Source organism: Microcaecilia unicolor, chromosome 5 (genome assembly GCF_901765095.1).
Source record: "Microcaecilia unicolor chromosome 5, aMicUni1.1, whole genome shotgun sequence".
NCBI classification, from domain to species: domain Eukaryota; kingdom Metazoa; phylum Chordata; class Amphibia; order Gymnophiona; family Siphonopidae; genus Microcaecilia; species Microcaecilia unicolor.
This window is the reverse complement of record NC_044035.1, coordinates 145,518,424-145,536,230: the sequence shown is the minus strand read 5'-3', so window position 1 is coordinate 145,536,230 and position 17,807 is coordinate 145,518,424. Positions and strand designations below refer to the sequence as shown.

The 17,807-nt window shown below is 43.5% G+C and overlaps 1 protein-coding gene across 1 annotated transcript in view; it reads left to right on the top strand.

The window, feature by feature from the left end:
• The first annotated feature begins 5,049 nt into the window (after positions 1-5,049).
• The window catches only part of LOC115471190 (neurotrypsin-like), a 99,938-nt gene continuing 87,180 nt past the window's right edge, over positions 5,050-17,807 (top strand). Inside the window, exon 1 of the mRNA XM_030204886.1 lies at positions 5,050-5,344. Coding sequence (XP_030060746.1) covers positions 5,273-5,344 — 72 coding nt within the window. The 5' untranslated portion in view covers positions 5,050-5,272. The remainder of the gene's footprint in view (positions 5,345-17,807) is intronic.

The window sequence follows — 17,807 nt, the reverse complement described above, 5'->3', positions numbered from 1 at the left end:
AGTACAAGGTTGAAATGTGATCGTATGAGGTATATGTGGAGGGTCGGGAAGGATGAAGATTGCGTGTTGCCCAGCACTATCAAAGTTATGCTGTGTTGCTGGGTGAGGAGGTTTACGTAGGGTCGTTGGGGTAGGTCTTTTTGAAGAGGATGTTTTTTAGTGATTTCCTGAAGTTCTGGTGGTCGTGGATTGTTTTCACAGCTTTTGGGAGCCCATTCCATAGTTGTGCGCTTATGTAGGAGAAGCCGGATGCGAAAGTTGTTTTGTATTTCAGTCCTTTGCTATTTGGGTAATGTACAGTGGGGGAAATAAGTATTTGATCCCTTGCTGATTTTGTAAGTTTGCCCACTGACAAAGACATGAGCAGCCCATAATTGAAGGGTAGGTTATTGGTAACAGTGAGAGATAGCACATCACAAATTAAATCCGGAAAATCACATTGTGGAAAGTATATGAATTTATTTGCATTCTGCAGAGGGAAATAAGTATTTGATCCCCCACCAACCAGTAAGAGATCTGGCCCCTACAGACCAGGTAGATGCTCCAAATCAACTCGTTACCTGCATGACAGACAGCTGTCGGCAATGGTCACCTGTATGAAAGACACCTGTCCACAGACTCAGTGAATCAGTCAGACTCTAACCTCTACAAAATGGCCAAGAGCAAGGAGCTGTCTAAGGATGTCAGGGACAAGATCATACACCTGCACAAGGCTGGAATGGGCTACAAAACCATCAGTAAGACGCTGGGCGAGAAGGAGACAACTGTTGGTGCCATAGTAAGAAAATGGAAGAAGTACAAAATGACTGTCAATCGACAAAGATCTGGGGCTCCACGCAAAATCTCACCTCGTGGGGTATCCTTGATCATGAGGAAGGTTAGAAATCAGCCTACAACTACAAGGGGGGAACTTGTCAATGATCTCAAGGCAGCTGGGACCACTGTCACCACGAAAACCATTGGTAACACATTACGACATAACGGATTGCAATCCTGCAGTGCCCGCAAGGTCCCCCTGCTCCGGAAGGCACATGTGACGGCCCGTCTGAAGTTTGCCAGTGAACACCTGGATGATGCCGAGAGTGATTGGGAGAAGGTGCTGTGGTCAGATGAGACAAAAATTGAGCTCTTTGGCAGTGTTTGGAGGAAGAGAAATGCTGCCTATGACCCAAAGAACACCGTCCCCACTGTCAAGCATGGAGGTGGAAATGTTATGTTTTGGGGGTGTTTCTCTGCTAAGGGCACAGGACTACTTCACCGCATCAATGGGAGAATGGATGGGGCCATGTACCGTACAATTCTGAGTGACAACCTCCTTCCCTCCGCCAGGGCCTTAAAATGGGTCGTGGCTGGGTCTTCCAGCACGACAATGACCCAAAACATACAGCCAAGGCAACAAAGGAGTGGCTCAGGAAGAAGCACATTAGGGTCATGGAGTGGCCTAGCCAGTCACCAGACCTTAATCCCATTGAAAACTTATGGAGGGAGCTGAAGCTGCGAGTTGCCAAGCGACAGCCCAGAACTCTTAATGATTTAGAGATGATCTGCAAAGAGGAGTGGACCAAAATTCCTCCTGACATGTGTGCAAACCTCATCATCAACTACAGAAGACGTCTGACCGCTGTGCTTGCCAACAAGGGTTTTGCCACCAAGTATTAGGTCTTGTTTGCCAGAGGGATTAAATACTTATTTCCCTCTGCAGAATGCAAATAAATTCATATACTTTCCACAATGTGATTTTCCGGATTTAATTTGTGATGTGCTATCTCTCACTGTTACCAATAACCTACCCTTCAATTATGGGCTGCTCATGTCTTTGTCAGTGGGCAAACTTACAAAATCAGCAAGGGATCAAATACTTATTTCCCCCACTGTAGGTTTAAGTAAGATCTTGATAGTCTGACTTTGTTTCTTATTGGTAGATCAATAAGGTCTGTCATGTATCCTGGGACTATGCCGTATATGATTTTGTGGACTAAGGTGCAGATTTTGAAGATGATCCGTTCTTTGATTGGGAGCCAATGCAACTTTTCTCATTCACGTCTTTAGCGTTTAGCACACGTCTATTTTTAGCATGCGCTAAAAACGCCAGCGCGCCTTAGTAAAAGACCCCCCCCCCACATGACTTGCCCAGAATCACAAAGAGCTGTAATGGGAATCAAACCCAGTTCCCCAGGTTCTCAGCCCACTGCAGTAAACCATTAGGCTACACCTTCACTCAGATGCTCTGAGCTCATTCTTACAGTGGGAACCAGTCACAGAGACAGGGGCCTTTCATATTTATGAGAGCTGCAGGTGAAACCTTGCAGTTTTTGTTGTGGGGATGGGATGATGTCAATGCAGAGATTTCCTGGCTTCACTTAACGTGCTAATTTATAATAATATTGCAAAATAATCTGAAGTAGTGCCTTCTTAAACCCAGCTTGTAATATTTTATCATATGACTGCATATCTCTGGAATAAAAAGCTTCTATTTCCATTTGATTGCATTTGAGAAAACAATTTATTTCAGGCCTTAGCTCCTTATAAGACACATCCTGGTTTTCTTATTGTTTCTTGATGATCATATTGTGGATAATACTCTAAGGACTTGCCTAGTTGTAGGTGGCAAGAAGGCAAATACATGACATTATTATAGTCATTTATGTGCATAAATAGCTTCTTATATAATACCGACTTGTGCAAATGTATGCACCGTGATTGGATGGTATGTACTTTGCCTGTGGGTGTGTGCATGGGCGGAGAATAGTCAGAGTGCATATAAATTATAGAATTCCATCATTTACATGCTATCCTGCTAACATCTAGGTGTGAGCATTTACACCAGCTGTAGGACTGGTGAAAATGATTGTGCCTTACAATTAAGCACATTTTTAGCTACTAATGCTAGTATTCTATAAACAAAAGTAGCACCTGCCTCTTTTTTTCAGAATAGGAGGTGCCTGCTTCATCTGTTATACAAGGCTCCTTGTTATAGAATTATCTTCTTAAAGGCACTCCTATTCTGTGTCAGCAAACAAAAAAGGGGGTTCATAATTGCAGCGCATTCCTTGGTTGGCTGCCCCACTGCACCCCCCCATGTGCAGCATCCCCCCCCCCCCCACGGCACATCACTTTCAAGCAGGGCCAGGACCTCCAAGGGGGGCCCGGCGCTGCAGTCCCCGGTCTCACCTGTCTGCCTCCTCGGCTCTGGGCCCCCTGCATTCGAAGCGGCAGTCACAGATCGCCTCCCTTGGGGCCTTCCCTCCCTGTGTCCCACCCTCGCGGAAACTGGGAGTTACATCAGGCGAGGGCGGGACACAGGGAGGGAAGGCCAGAAGAGAGGCGATCTGCGACTGCTGCTTTGAATGCAGGGGGCCCGGAGGCAGGCAGGTGAGACTGGGGACTGCAGAGGCAGGGGAGTGACAGGGGGCAGCAGCGGTGGAGAGAGCGACAGGAGGCTGCAGCGGCAGGGGGGGGCAGACGCAGGGCGGCCTTGCCCAGTCTCTCGGCGGCCCTGCTTTCAAGCCCTCCCCCCCCCCCCCCCCCCCCCGGGTGCATTCTTCTTGCCTGCTGGGGTGCTGGGAGCAGCTGCACGGCTGTCGGCTCTGCTGGTTTCCTGCTCCCTCTTTTCCCCCGGAACAGGAAGTAACAGCAGAGGGAGCAGGGAACCAGCAGAGCCAACAGCTGCGCGGCTGCTCCCTGCACCCCTCCTGCAGTGTGCACCTAGGGCAGACTGCCCCCATCGCCCCGCCCTTGGTACGCTACTGCACAATTGCCAAAATATGGATCTACAATACACAGATGGATTGGGAAAAAGGAATTTGGAATCTTCAGTATTTTAGTCTCTATCATCTGTTTACAATAGGAACATCTCCCACATTTTTGTAATGGCCAGTCACAGAAACAATTTCCTTTAGAAGGTGATAGAGCAGAAGGAACTAAGGGCTTCTTTTACAAAGCTGCATTAGTGATTCCTACGTGGAAAATGAGAGGAAGCCCATAGGAATTGACCGGGCTTCCTCTCATTTGCCGCTCTGGGAATTGCTAGTGCGGTTTAGTAAAAAAGGACCTAAAATGTGTCTAAGATTGCGACCTTTCTGTGGCAATCCACCATATTGTGGGCTGCTTTTACTAAGCAGTGCTACTGATTAGTGTGTGCTGAATACGAAGAAGAGCATTCAGTTCCCATGGGCTTCTTCGCATTCAAAGCATGCTAATCGGTAGCGCTGCATCACAAAAGGAGCCCTGTATGTTTTAATATTTTACATGTTTCTATATGTATCTAATTATTTGATGTCATTCAAATATATTTTGTATTACCTACTGGAAGAGTAGCCTACTGGTTAGTGCAGTGAGCTTTGATCCTGCTGAACTGGGCTTGATTCCCAATGCAGTTCCTTGTGACTCTAGGCAAATCACTTAACCTTCCATTGCCCCAGGTACAAAATAAGTGACTGTATGTAATATGTAAACTGCTTTGAATGTAACCACAGAAAGGCAGTATATCAAGTCCCATTACAATTACAAGACTTCTTTTTCCCAATTGCTCTGTGTAGTAGGTCCACATTTTGTGTCTGTGGAAAGCTCTATTGCACAATAATATCCTTACTCTTTCTGCCTTCTACAAGTACCTTATTTCTTTTTCACTTCAGTTTTTCTTCTGGTGCATTTGTTGCAGCTAGGTCCAGATGACTCCTTGTGCCTCGTCTTTATGACATCCAGGGAGGCTGAGACTAAGGGGGTGGGGGGAGAATTTGGAAACATATACACAGAAGGAAAGGAAGGAAGAAACAGACCACACCGATAAAATAAAGAAAAAAAACCCAGAAAGTGATGCGAGATAGAATAGTTGAAAGAGAAGTAGGCTTAGAGACAGAAATACAGAAGCCTGCACTGAACCAGTGAAACAGCATAAGACTGGAGAGAACTGCGGAATAAGAGCAACGAAGAGAGGGTGGTGGGACAAAAAAAAAAGGGAGGGGAGAGGGTCAAAGAGGAAGAGAATGAGATAAGGTGTGGTGGAAGTCTTCTTGCCGGCGTCTGGCGCTTGCCTTTTGCTGTCTTGGGTTTAAATTCGAATCCACACTTCGAAAGAGCGTAAGGGGGGAGAAGGAACACACAGTGCCATGCTGCTGTTGTGAACTTCCCTCTTCTGCTTCTGAAGCAATGTCAGAGGGCTGGTAGCGCTGCTGCTGCTGCTGCTAAGTGGATTCCATGAACACATAGGGTGGAGGAGAGAGTGAGGACCGAGCTGCAGTTTGTCACTGGAGGGGTGGGGAAAGCAGGAAGGATGAAGCTCCTGGAAGCACAAGGATTCCTGTGCGTTTTCTTAAGTCTCTCGCCCTGGTTTACAGGTACTAAGGTAGGAGAATTTTACAGCTTGAACGCATTCAATAGATCATCTGGTTGTCTTCTATTAATGTAATTGGACTTTGTGCGTGCAGTCAAAACGTACTCAACCCTGCTGCGCACATCTGGCTTGGGTAGCTTTTCTTGTTTTTTTTCTCATACATTCCCACTCACCTCTCCCTTTCTCTCTCACTCTGTGTGCCCCAGGATGATTTGTTCTTTTATTTTTTGGGGGGAATATGAAGTCACGAAAAATAAAATGCTTTACACATTAGTTTACAAGTGACTGCAGGTTTCTCTGCTTTCCATGCACTTTCTCAGCACTGCGGTGACGATCTCTGTCACTGATTAATACTTTTTCTTGAGGCTAAGCCGATGGGGTGGCTGCATAGGTGAGGGAAATTAGGGCCTTTTCTTTAAAAAAAAAATGCTTAGGTATTCCTGATCCATTCAACCTATAGCAATCAAAAATTTACGATGTCTATAACTGTGTAAAAGCTAGAAAATGAAATAGCTTTTTCCCCATAACGCTTATGGATGTGGGCGAAAATTTAAACAAAAATGACTTTTTCTTTTTTTTTTTTTTTTTTAACTGATGAATGTAGCTCAAATTTTTTTAATTATAAAATCACTTATATGAATTGCTCTGCAATTTTTTTTAAGCTGTGGGGAAGGATCCTTTTACCTTAAGAGGTTGTCAGAATGAAGTGGTTTCTCTCTATGTCACCTTCTGTTCATCTGTCTATATTTCATCAGCATATATCTCTCTCTCTCCAACGCACATTCTGCTCATTCTCTCTCGTGCTTCTGACATTTTAGAAATGTTTCCGTGATTCATTTTGGAACTAAAAGCTCTCCAAGTTCAGCGTTGTAGGGATTCTTCTATGTTTTTTACATCTCGGGCTGATTTGTACTGAGGAATATAAAGTTTAATACTTAGTTTCCTCTTTGTTATTTTTGTTAGAAGAGAAAAGGCATTTGATGAAGAGAAAAAGAGCTCCAAGTTTTATGTGATTCAGACTAGAAATTGAAATATACCAGACCAGCCTCATGTCAGAAGACAAGATGGGCCATTTCATGAAGATAAGCTCATTGGAGAATGAAAGCTTTCTATAGCTTTTCAGCTGAAATTGATTTTTGTCATGTTGTCCATCGAATATGTACTTTAAGATGTTTCTGGAGGTTGGATGAGGTGATCTTAAGAATCCTGTTCCCATCTTCCCCCTCACACCAGGTACTTTAGTGCTTTTTTTTTGTATGAATAGAGTGTCTACAGGTGATTCTGTGTATATCTGGGGCACAGATTCTAAGTTAGGGGCCAGCTAGCTGGTTGTAGCCTGAGGCTGCTACTGAACACACATGACATCTGATGATGTTAGACAAACTGGAGCCATGGGCAGAACATTTTGTTCAGTTTCAGGTAGGCTTTGGGCCCCCCAAGGCAACTGACTAGGTTGCACCCTCCTTACACCAGCCCTAACAATGCTGCACAGACAGGTTGCCAATGTTAAACTGCAGTTGAGTGGTCAGAGCAGCAAAAAGTACTGGGCCAATTTTTAAACAACTGAGGTTGTGGCATTTAAAAAATCCACACATATTCAGTATAGTAGCCGTACCTCAAGAAAAGATGTAGCGAAATTAGAAGAGGTTGAAAAAAGAGTGACCAAAATGATTTAAGGGGGTGGAACTCTTCTCATATGAAGGGAAAGGGAAATGGGACTTGATATACCGCGTTTCTGAGGTTTTTTGCAACTACATTCAAAGTGGATTACATATACTCAGGGACTTATTTTGTACCAGAGAAAAGGCTAAAGAGGTTAGGGCTCTTCAGCTTGGAAAAGAGATGGCTGAGGGGGATATGATTGAGGTTTACAAAATCCTGAGTGGTGTAAAATGGGTAAAAGAGAATTGATTTTTCTCTTTTTCAAAAAGTACAAAGACTAGGGGACACTCAATGAAGCTACATGGAAATACTTTGAAAACAAATAGGAGGAAATATTTTTTTCACTCAAAGAATAGTTAAGCTCTGGAACTCACTGCCGAAGGATGTGGTAATAGCAGTTAATGTATTTGGGTTTAAAAAAAGGGTTGGACAAGTTCCTGGAGGAAAAGTCTATAGTCTGCTATTGATATAGACATGGGGGAAGCCACTGCTTGTCCCTGGGATCAATAGCATGGAATATTGCTCCTGTTTGGGTTTCTGTCAGTGATGAAAGAAACATAAAAAAAGAATTTTTTTGGAACGTTTTTGCCAGTGATGAAGGAGAGATCGTTTTGATCATTTAAATCTTTTGATTTTGATCTCTTTGACATGATTAGTATATGATTATTACATATTTTCATAAAGTAGATTACTTTGTGTTTATCTTTAGTGATTTTGTAATTCCACGCCCAATTTTTTTGTTGCTTTAGTTGATTCAAAATAATTCTTAGACACAAGATCTGACACAGCCACGTTTTGGCATCAGCCTACAATCAGCTACTTTTCACAAGTCAAACAAGCATGCAGTCTCCATAGGCATGGTTTTTTCCATGTCTTTGGAGACTGCATGCTTGCCAACTTTTACCATACTGGTGTTTTGTTTTCTTTGCCCTTTGATGACTTGTTGTTTCTGACTTTTGATCACCTTCAGTGTGACCAGCCTCTTTTGCTTCTCTAGCAGCACACACAAGAAGCAGTGATAGATAACTCCTGCTCCTCAGGTCAGCAGGGACAAGTGATGCCCCTGGGAGGGAGAGTCAACCATTAGGTAACAGCAGCATCTACTGACCAGGATCAGGATGTATGAATATTGGCTCTAGGAACGAACCACGGTCTGTGGCCTCTTGCCAAGGATTTTGTTGGTGATGCCAGAACTAGATAGGAGGAGTAATGTATTCAAGTGGGACAAAAATAAACTACAGCCAGGTTTCAGGAAGGCTCATGATGTGAAGGCCCAGTAGATGTCAGATTTGATAGAGCTGGAAGCCCAAAGCCGCAGGAGAAAGCTATTGGACCTAATAAAACAAAAACTGCAATTAAGACTTTCCATCTCAGCATGGCGGAATGTGTTCCAGAAAGTATTAAAGAGTATTCTTCTCCTGATTGAATGAAAGATATATAAATAGAAAATATCGCTTCTTATATAGTCACCATAAAATGTCTTCTTTTATTTATCTCAGTCTGAGGCATACTGCTGCTGCTAGTTTCCATATCAGGGCTATGGAATGAGCTAGCTCAAAATGTTTATCCAAGTCTTTTTGTTTCTTCACAATTCTGCAGAAAGCAGAATAGCACTGTGTACCATTTGATGCATATTGCAGGGAATAACTGACTTCCTAGGACCGTAACTGGGGTGGGTGAGAAGGGCGGTCACCGTGGAGTGAAAAAAATGGCTCAAATGCAAGAATACGGATGCATGCAACAGATGAAAAGCCAGGCACATTCCTAGTTAGTTTGGAGAGGAGAGAGATTAGAGTGAAAAACAATCAGGGGATCAGGGTGAAATGCAAATACATTTATCCGCCCTGGACACTAAAATACTTAGCTACAGCTCTGTGACTTTCTATTCCTACCATGCTAATAGGGTGCTGCTGGCTTTTCTGCAGAGCCATTGTAAAACAATTTGAAAGAACATTCAAGGATTTTTTCCAAAGATGGCACAATTCAGATTCCTCATTTTGTAAGTGGAAGAAGAAGAAAATTCCACCCCAGCTGATCCCATTTGTAGAAGGTTTTTCACATTACGGGGTCCTTTTACTATGGTGCATGCTAACTTCCGGATTCTATATATCGCACCATGCAGAAATCAAAGCGTATTTCAGAATAATGTGCATAACCTAATTGGTTAATCATGACCCTCAAAACAAAACAAAAAAAAAGAAATGAGCAAAAAAAGAAAGAAGAAATGAAACTGAACCAGACTCAATCACATTGGAAGACCCAGAACACTTGACCCCCCCCCCCTAAAGAAAACACAACTCATCTTTTCCAGCTATGCCTTTGAACCTGCAAACTGCTATCCTCTTTCTAACTGTAAGCCACATTGAACCTTCCACTAAGAGGGAAAATGTGGGGTACAAATTCAATAAATAAATAAATAACTGCCAATTAACAACCAATTATTGACACTAATTGGCATTTATTAGAATTTATACACAGAATTGTCTAGGCGTATTCTATAATGTGCTGTGTGTAAACTCTAAGAGGGTCTTTTACTAAGGCATGCTCAGGTTTTTAGCATGTGCTAAAATTGGGCATTAGCTAAACGTTAAGAGACGCCCATAGGAATGCATTGGTGTCTCTAACGTTTAGCATACGCCTATTTTTAGTGCACGCTAAAAACATGAGCGCGCCTTAGTAAAAGACCCCCTAAGTCACATAGAGGGGTATAATCAAATGGCGACAGTCATCTAGATGGCCGGCGCCGCAAAAAGCGGCCCCGAACTGTATTATCGAAAAACATGGCCGGCCATCTTTCATTTCGATAATACAGTTGGGGCTGGCCAAATGTCAAAGATGGCCGGGTTTGAGATGGCCGGCATCGGTTTTCACCCATAATGGAAACTAATGCCGGCGATCTCAAACCCGGCCAAATCCAAGGCATTGGGTCGTGGGAGGAGCCAGCATTTGTAGTGCACTGGTCCCCCTGACATGCCAGGGCACCCTAGGGGGCTCTTCTAAAAATAAAAAAAAATAGCTCCCAGGTGCATAGCTCCCTTCCCTTGGGTGCAGAGCCCCCCAAATCCCCCCCAAACCCACTCCCCAGAACTCTACACCATTACCATAGCCCTTATGGGTGAAGGGGGGCACCTACATGTGGGTACAGTGGGTTTTGGGGGGGTTTGGAGGGCTCCCATTTACCACCACAAGTGTAACAGGTAGGGGGGATGGGCCTTGGTCCACCTGCCTGAAATGCACTGCACCCAATAAAAACTGCTCCAGGGACTTGCATACTGCTGTCAGGGAGCTGGGTATGACATTTCAGGCTGGCATAGAGGCTGGCAGAAAAGGGGTTTTATTTTGGGGGGGGGTTGGTGACCACTGGGGGGGAGGTGATCCCCGATTCCCTCTGGTGGTCATCTGGTCAAATGGGGCACTTTTTTGAGACTTGGTCCTGAAAATAAATGGACCAAGTGAAGCCGGCGAAATGCTCATCAGAGCCAGCCATCTTTTTTTCCATTGTCAGGTGAAGCTGGCCATCTCGTAACCATGCCCCATCCCACCCCCATCCCGCCTTCGCTACCCTGCCAAAACGCCCCCTTGAAGTTTGGCCGGCTCCACGACGGAATGCAGTTGGCACCGGCTAAAATCGGTTTTCGATTATACCGATTTGGCCAGGTTCAGGAGATGGCCGGCCATCTCCCGATTTGTGTCAGAAGATGGCCGGCGATCTCTTTCAAATATAAGCTGGATAGTTGAAAAGAGGGCGTGGCCATAGGTGTAGAATGGGTGGATTCAGGGCCATGCCAAGGGTCTGTGGCGCCCCCCTGCAGAAGATCAGATGGTGCCCCCAGCAACCCCCCCACAGACGAACAGTTGGCGCGCGCCCCCTCCCCCCTGTGAAAATGATCGCTGCCCTCCCATCCATGCTCCTTTCTCCCCTGCCCTCTCGCTCCCATGTCCCAACTGCCCACCCTCTTCTCCCCCCCCCCAAGATCCCTTTTAAATTTACCTCCGTCCGGCAGCGAAGGCGCAGCATCAGTGAAGAAGGTGGCGCTCCCGACGTCTCTACTAGTCTTCCCTTAATGTCCCGCCTTCTTCTGACGTCATTTCCTTGACGTCAGAAGAAGGCGGCACACTGAGCGAAGGGAAGACTAGTAGAGACGTCGAGAGCGCCGCCTCCTTCACTGACGCTGCGCCTTCGCTGCTGGACGGAGGCAAATTTAAAGGGGATCTTGTTGGGGGGGAGAAGAGGGCGGGCAGTTGGGACATGGGAGCGGGAGGGCGAGGTAAGCATGGTGCGGCGGGGCGCCCCCCAGAGGACGGCGCCCTCCTGCCGTGCTTACCTCACTTACCGTGTTGGCACGGCCCTGGGTGGATTGTAGGCTTTTCTAAAATCTATGTGCATTGTTATGGAATACACCCAATCCACGCCTAATTTAGACGTCAACATTTACACCAGGTTTTACTTAGCATAACTGCCCATGACTAAATTTAGTCATGCAAAGGGGGGGTTGGCGTATTCTATAAACCGCATGGAAATTTAGGCTTATTCTATAAAGTACACCTAAATTAAGGTATACTTTATAGAATGCGCTTAGGAGAATTTCATTTCAATGCCAAATTGTTAGACGTGATATATAGAATCTAGTCCTAAATGCTAAGAAGCCCATTTTATACCTATAGGCTTCTTAACATATAGCACACGATAATCACTAGCTCGTGCTAAATCCGTTAACTCACCTTAGTAAAAGGACCCCTATATTTGTGACACTTTTTGCATTGTTGTTGGCCTTTTGAGTGGATACAGTCTTTTGTTCATTCCAAATGTGTTTGGTTTCTTTTACAATGGATTTTTGATTGCTTTTATCCTGTTTTTTTTCTTCTCATTTGTATTACAGTTTTATTGTTAGTAATCTCCGCTATATTTATGGATTGTATTGTTTTTGTCTTTTGCGATCTTTGTTACCATAAGATATTTTATTCCTGTTTTATACAGATGATTTCATGCTATTGCCTTCCACTATGGGCAGTTCCCGGGGATATAAGTCATTAAATGAAATTTTCAGTGGGAGACTGGGGATGAATACCAGTTACAGAATCCATATATACTTGGTTGCCAAAGAATTTATGTCCAAAAATTGAACATAAAAACCATGTTCAACTTATGCAAAGGTCATACCTCTCTCTTAATCCACCCTCTCCCATGTCCAGTAACTCCCCTTCTCTTCCCTAGCCTTCCCATTGTCCAGCATCTTCCCCTCCCTTCTGTACCCCTCCTCAGAGGTCAGCATGGCAGACACTGTACTTACAGTGTACACAGACATCCTCCCTTGCAATGAAGCCCAGTTGTAACAAGTGTGATGAAATTGTATCTTCTATCTTCCTGCCATGCACAGTCAAGTCTCATGTACCATGAAACAGCTGTGTATTGTGGAAGAGAGAAGACGTACTCCATTACACTTGCTACAACTGGGCTTCATTGCAAAGGAGAATCGGAGCTAGTATAGCAACACTGCTTATAATGTATGCTGTATTGATCTGGGGGGGGGGGGAGTGAAGAAGGAAAGATGCTGGTCATAGAGGGAAGATGCCGGGAGATGCTGAACACCTCAGGGAAGGGGAGATGCCGGACATTGGGGGTGGGGGGGGGGGGGTTAGGAGGAGAAGGTGAGAGAAAATGAATTCTCTAATTTTAACCTTGACTTATGCATAGGTCAGTGCAGTTTTTTGGTGGGGAGGGGTTGGCTCCAAATTCCCTATCGACTTAAACACAAGTATATATGTTATATTTTAGTAATTAGAAAATGCCAATTGATTTCCAATTATCTGGAAACAAAATAATATCATAGAATGCAGAGGGTTGGCTTCATTCAGTCGCTAAGATCTTTCTTATCCAATAATTCAATAATCCTTAATGGAAGCAGGCATATTTTCTTGAGTTCACAGAGAATAGCCTGCACAGCCATGCATATAAATTTAACAATAACAGTAAAATGGAACAATAGTTAACAAGAAACAAAAAAGAAATTCCAGTTGAAGGCTTCCATATCAGTTTTGCAATGATTTCTCTGCAGAGACCAGATTTGGAGCTTCCATCCCTGCAGGCTGTTAATTCATTGGATGCTGGAACTCGGGAGACCGAGCTTTCTCTTATTCTCTTACAAATAAGCATAACCAAGGAAACGGAAAGTACAGTATTTCAAAAAATCATGCACAAATTCAGATAATAAATGGTGCAGTACTGTGCCATGAAACTGAAGAACAATTAAGAGCCATAATTGTATCAGTTGCTGACAATCAGTTAATGTATTTTCACACTGAAAGAACTGAATCTAATGATACCTCTTAATGCAGTAATACTACATACAATAGCTTTTTCAGCGAATTTGCAGGTCTGTTTCTTATTTCTTCTTTTTTTTTCTCTGTTAATCTGATTCATAAGTCCATGTTCAGTTATCTTTCCTGCTATATTTTATATTCTGTTTTTGTGATTATTCTGTACTAGTTTTCCTAATTATGTGCTCCTCTTTAAAGAGCTATTTTATTTTTTTATTTATAGAATTTGCAAAACATATTAATCAAGCAAATCTTGTACAGAAAAACTGAATCAAGAAAGGAAAAGTACATATACAAAGGAAAACAAAAAAAAATAAGGCAATCAAAATCATTATTCAATTCAAGTTCACAGTTCTAAGGGGTCCTTTTACGAAGCTGCAGTAAGCACTTCCCACATGCGAAAAAATAAATTTATTTTTTAGCTGAGGGGGTATATGTCTGGTAGATGGAGAGTGGGCACGCCCGCACTAATCAGCACAGCCACATTGCCGCAACAGGGGCAGAGATATAAAGGGGTCCTTTTACAAAGGTGCAGCAAGCTTACTGTGGGCTTGCTATGTGCCAATTTGGCACTATGGTAGTCCAGTGATAGTGCCTGCCCCTACTACATGCCATTTCTGGTGCTCAAAAAATACTTTAATTTTTTTTAGCACCGGGGGCTTTCCCGGCAGTAATCGGGCAGCCCTTTGCGCTGCCTTGTAACTGCTGGGTTAGCTGGGAGGCCTTACCACCTTCTAAATAGGTGGCAGTAAGGGATCCCCAGGAAATGGCCATGTGGTAAGTGTTTAACTTACTGCATGGCCTTTTCCTTTTTTTATTAAAAAAAAAAGCCTTTTACCTGCTGCGGTAAAAGGGGGCCTCAGTGCACGGCAAACTCACAAGCTGACACCACCGCAGGGGTCCTTTTACCACAGCTTGGTAAAAGGACCCCAAAGATAGGAACTTAACACTGATTTTCAGCACTAGGCTTATAAATCAGGCAAATGAATGGCATGCCTAAATTTATAAGCATAACTTTTAAGCTACTAAATTAATATTTAATGTTTAATCATACTTGATATACTATACAATTCCAAGAGAGGTCAAAGCAGTGTGTGTAATAATATCTAAGAAAACAGAAAAGGAACTCTAATTTTTAAAGAGGACAGGCACACACAGACAAGATCAACCATTTCACATAACACATAAAATGTAAGATAAAAGGATTGCAGACACAAGTCCATGGACCACTCTACAACACAACAATACCAAATGCTGCCAAAAATAGGTGAGTCGTTTAACAATTTTTAAAGGAAAGTCCCTCAAGAATTCACAAAGGAAGTTGGTTCCAAAGCCTAGGGGCAAACCAAGAAAAGGTATAGTTCCTTTGCGTTCATTGGCTGAAATAGGACACACATTTTAGGGCATAACTTGTGAGCATAAATTTAAGAGATCAGCTCTTCTTGAATATCAGGTTCATGGGGACAGACTGAAAGATCTCAGTATGTATACTTTGGAAGAAAGGCGGGAGAGGGGAGATATGTTAGAGACCCTCAGATACGTCCGTGGCATAAATGCACAGGAAACAAGTCTCTTTCAATTGAAAGGAAGCTCCGCAATGAGGGAGTATAGGATGAAGGTGAAAGGGGATAGACTCAGAAGTAACCTGAGGAAATACTTCTTCATGGAAAGGGTGGTGAATTTGTGGAACAGCCACGTGGTAGAGAAGAAAACTCTCTGAATTCAAGAAAACATGGGACACGTGCATAGGACAGCTAAGGGAGTGATAGGGAGAGTAGATGGCAAGGCTTGGCAGACTGGATAGGCTATATTTTTCTGTTTCTATGAGAGGCAATCCTATAAATGGGCGTATGCAGTTTCATGCACAAGTGGACAGAAAAGCACCACTTACGTGCGTTAGTGCACCTTATGTTCTATAAAATAGTATGTAAATGCTATACCCCTGGATTCTATAAGGGTGCCTATATTTGGGCATCTACATTTGCATGTGATCGTGAGTTGTGCATCCAACTAAATTAGGTAACAAGCCACTAGCAACCAATAGCTGAGTGCTAATAATCAATTATTAGTGTTAATTGGCACTAATTTGAAGTTCCACATGCAACTACCTATGTATGATTCTGTACAAATCAATGCCTTGTGCATAGCTGAAAAGTGGCATGACCATAGGAGAGGCATAGGCAGGTCAGCGGCATTCCCAACAGTTGGGTGCACTGTTATAGAATACTGCCATTTCTGCACCTAAGTTGGATACCAGAACAGGGCCGCTGAGAGGGGGGACAGGGGGGACAAAATTCCCTGGGCCTGGGCCTCCAAGGGGGGCCCGGCGCTGCAGTCCCCTCCACCTTCCCCCCTCCGTCCACCACCGGGCCTCATAGCGCCTCACTTTGACCTCGCTCCGTGTGAAAGAAGTGCAGCAGCAGCAGTCTGCAGATCACCTCCCTTTGGGCCTTTCCTCATGGACGCACAAGTTACGTCAGATGAGGGCGGGGCACAGGGAGGGAAGGCCCGAAGGGAGGCGATCTGCAGACTGCCGCTGTTGCGGTTCTTTCACATGGAGCGAGGTCGAAGTGAGGCTCTATGATTTGAATTCAGGGGGGCCCGGCTCGGTGGTGGACGGAGGGGGGCGGCGACAACAATGACCTTGGGGGGCGGCCTTGCCCCGGTCCCGGCCCAGTCTCTCAGCGGCCCTGTGCCAGAATGACACCAGATTTCAGCTGGTGTAAGTCTGGTGCCAAAGTTAGGAGCACCAGACTTACACCATCTGAAATCTGGTGTCATTCTGGCATCCAACTTAGGTGCAGAAATGGCAGTATTCTGTAACAGTGCATGTGGAACTTCAAATTAGTGCCAATTAACACCAATAATTGATTATTAGCACTCAATTATTGGTTTGCTAATGGCTTGTTACCTAATTTAGTTGGACGCACAACTCACGATCACATGCAAATTTGGACACCCGTTATTGAATAGCATTTAGCACTGAATTTTTTTGGCATCTAACTCTGGGCGCAATTTACTGAATCCGGCCCATAGTGTGGAACTACAAGGGGGTGTACATGTGGGCAGATCATTGACAGGTCTCCAATTAACATGCATGGACCTCAGCATGGGGATCAATTGGTCAATAAACTTCAATGCCGCATTTGACCACTCCAAAATTGTCATTGGTCCTTATATATTGAATTTTAATGTTTTCATATCTTTAATCATAGTGCTCAAATTTGGAAAAAAAAACTTTCATCTAAAGTCTTCTATATTTAAATGGTAGCTGTTGCTTTATATTATAATAGACAACTTAGCTTTAAGAATGAAGTCAGCTGTGGAGGGTTCTTCTATCATGCAACATGTTTCGCCAACTAGCGGCTGTTTCAAGGATGTACACCCCTATGTAAGAATAAATGTGATATATTAGAATTCACTAAGTACTTTAAATGAAAATTAATTTACTACAAGCTTATTATTTCTCATCAAGTTTGACTGCTTGCTATATGTGCCGACAACAAATCTTTACTGTCGTCAAGATGGTGGCTACGCATTTCTGCTTGAATTTTAAAGGACAGCTGATACCAAAATCCACCTATCAGGAGCCTGGAACTAAATTAGGGTCGACTATTCTAATTCAGCATTCAGCCCCATAGGGCTGACAGTTTGTAAAGTATAAATCCAAAATTGCTTTCGATAATTTAATAATCTTTCCAAATGGCCACCCTCCCAACCCATCTCGACCAAATCTATTATTCGCCAATATAAATCTTTCCAATGATGATTTGATTGCTGCAAGTGGGCAACAAGCGGAGCTTGTAATGTCTCTGTGATGATCCTAGATTTACGTTCATTCAATCTTAATTTTATTGGACGAGTACTGATTTGTAGTAGTAATAGTAGTTCTACCTACGTAGACCAACTTGACCAACTTGCAAGGACATTCAGTGATGTATACTACATTATTACTATTACAAATGGTATATTGTGTAGACATTAACTTGAATCCAGTGTTTGGATCTGCCCAAGTTGATCCACTTTGTTTAAGGGTGCACCGTTGGCAACGCTCGCATGCTCATGAGACCCAGAGATGTCACGATTAGAATGCTGAAAATATCTTTGCAGTGTCAACAATTCCCCAATAGTTTTATCTCTTTTATACACTTTAACAGGGAATTCTTCAAATCCAGGATACAATTGCAATAAATGCTAGTGTGATTGCAAAGATTTAATTATTTGAATTATTATTTATTAGTTGAAATATAATTTGCCGGTTGGCCAGTATTTACATCTTAGAAGGATTTATACATCTTTGGACGATTTTAAACAAGAAGCCCAGATATTGACAAGACGATTTGAAGAAAGAGGGTAGTCAGGTAAAGCTTTAAAGCAGGCCTATTTAAGACATTTTGCCCAGAGAACGTTGCAATTACAGGACAAAGCACAAGTAGAACAGGAATTCTTGACATGCATTCTCCCCTTTTTCTCTCATATACATCAAATAATTCCT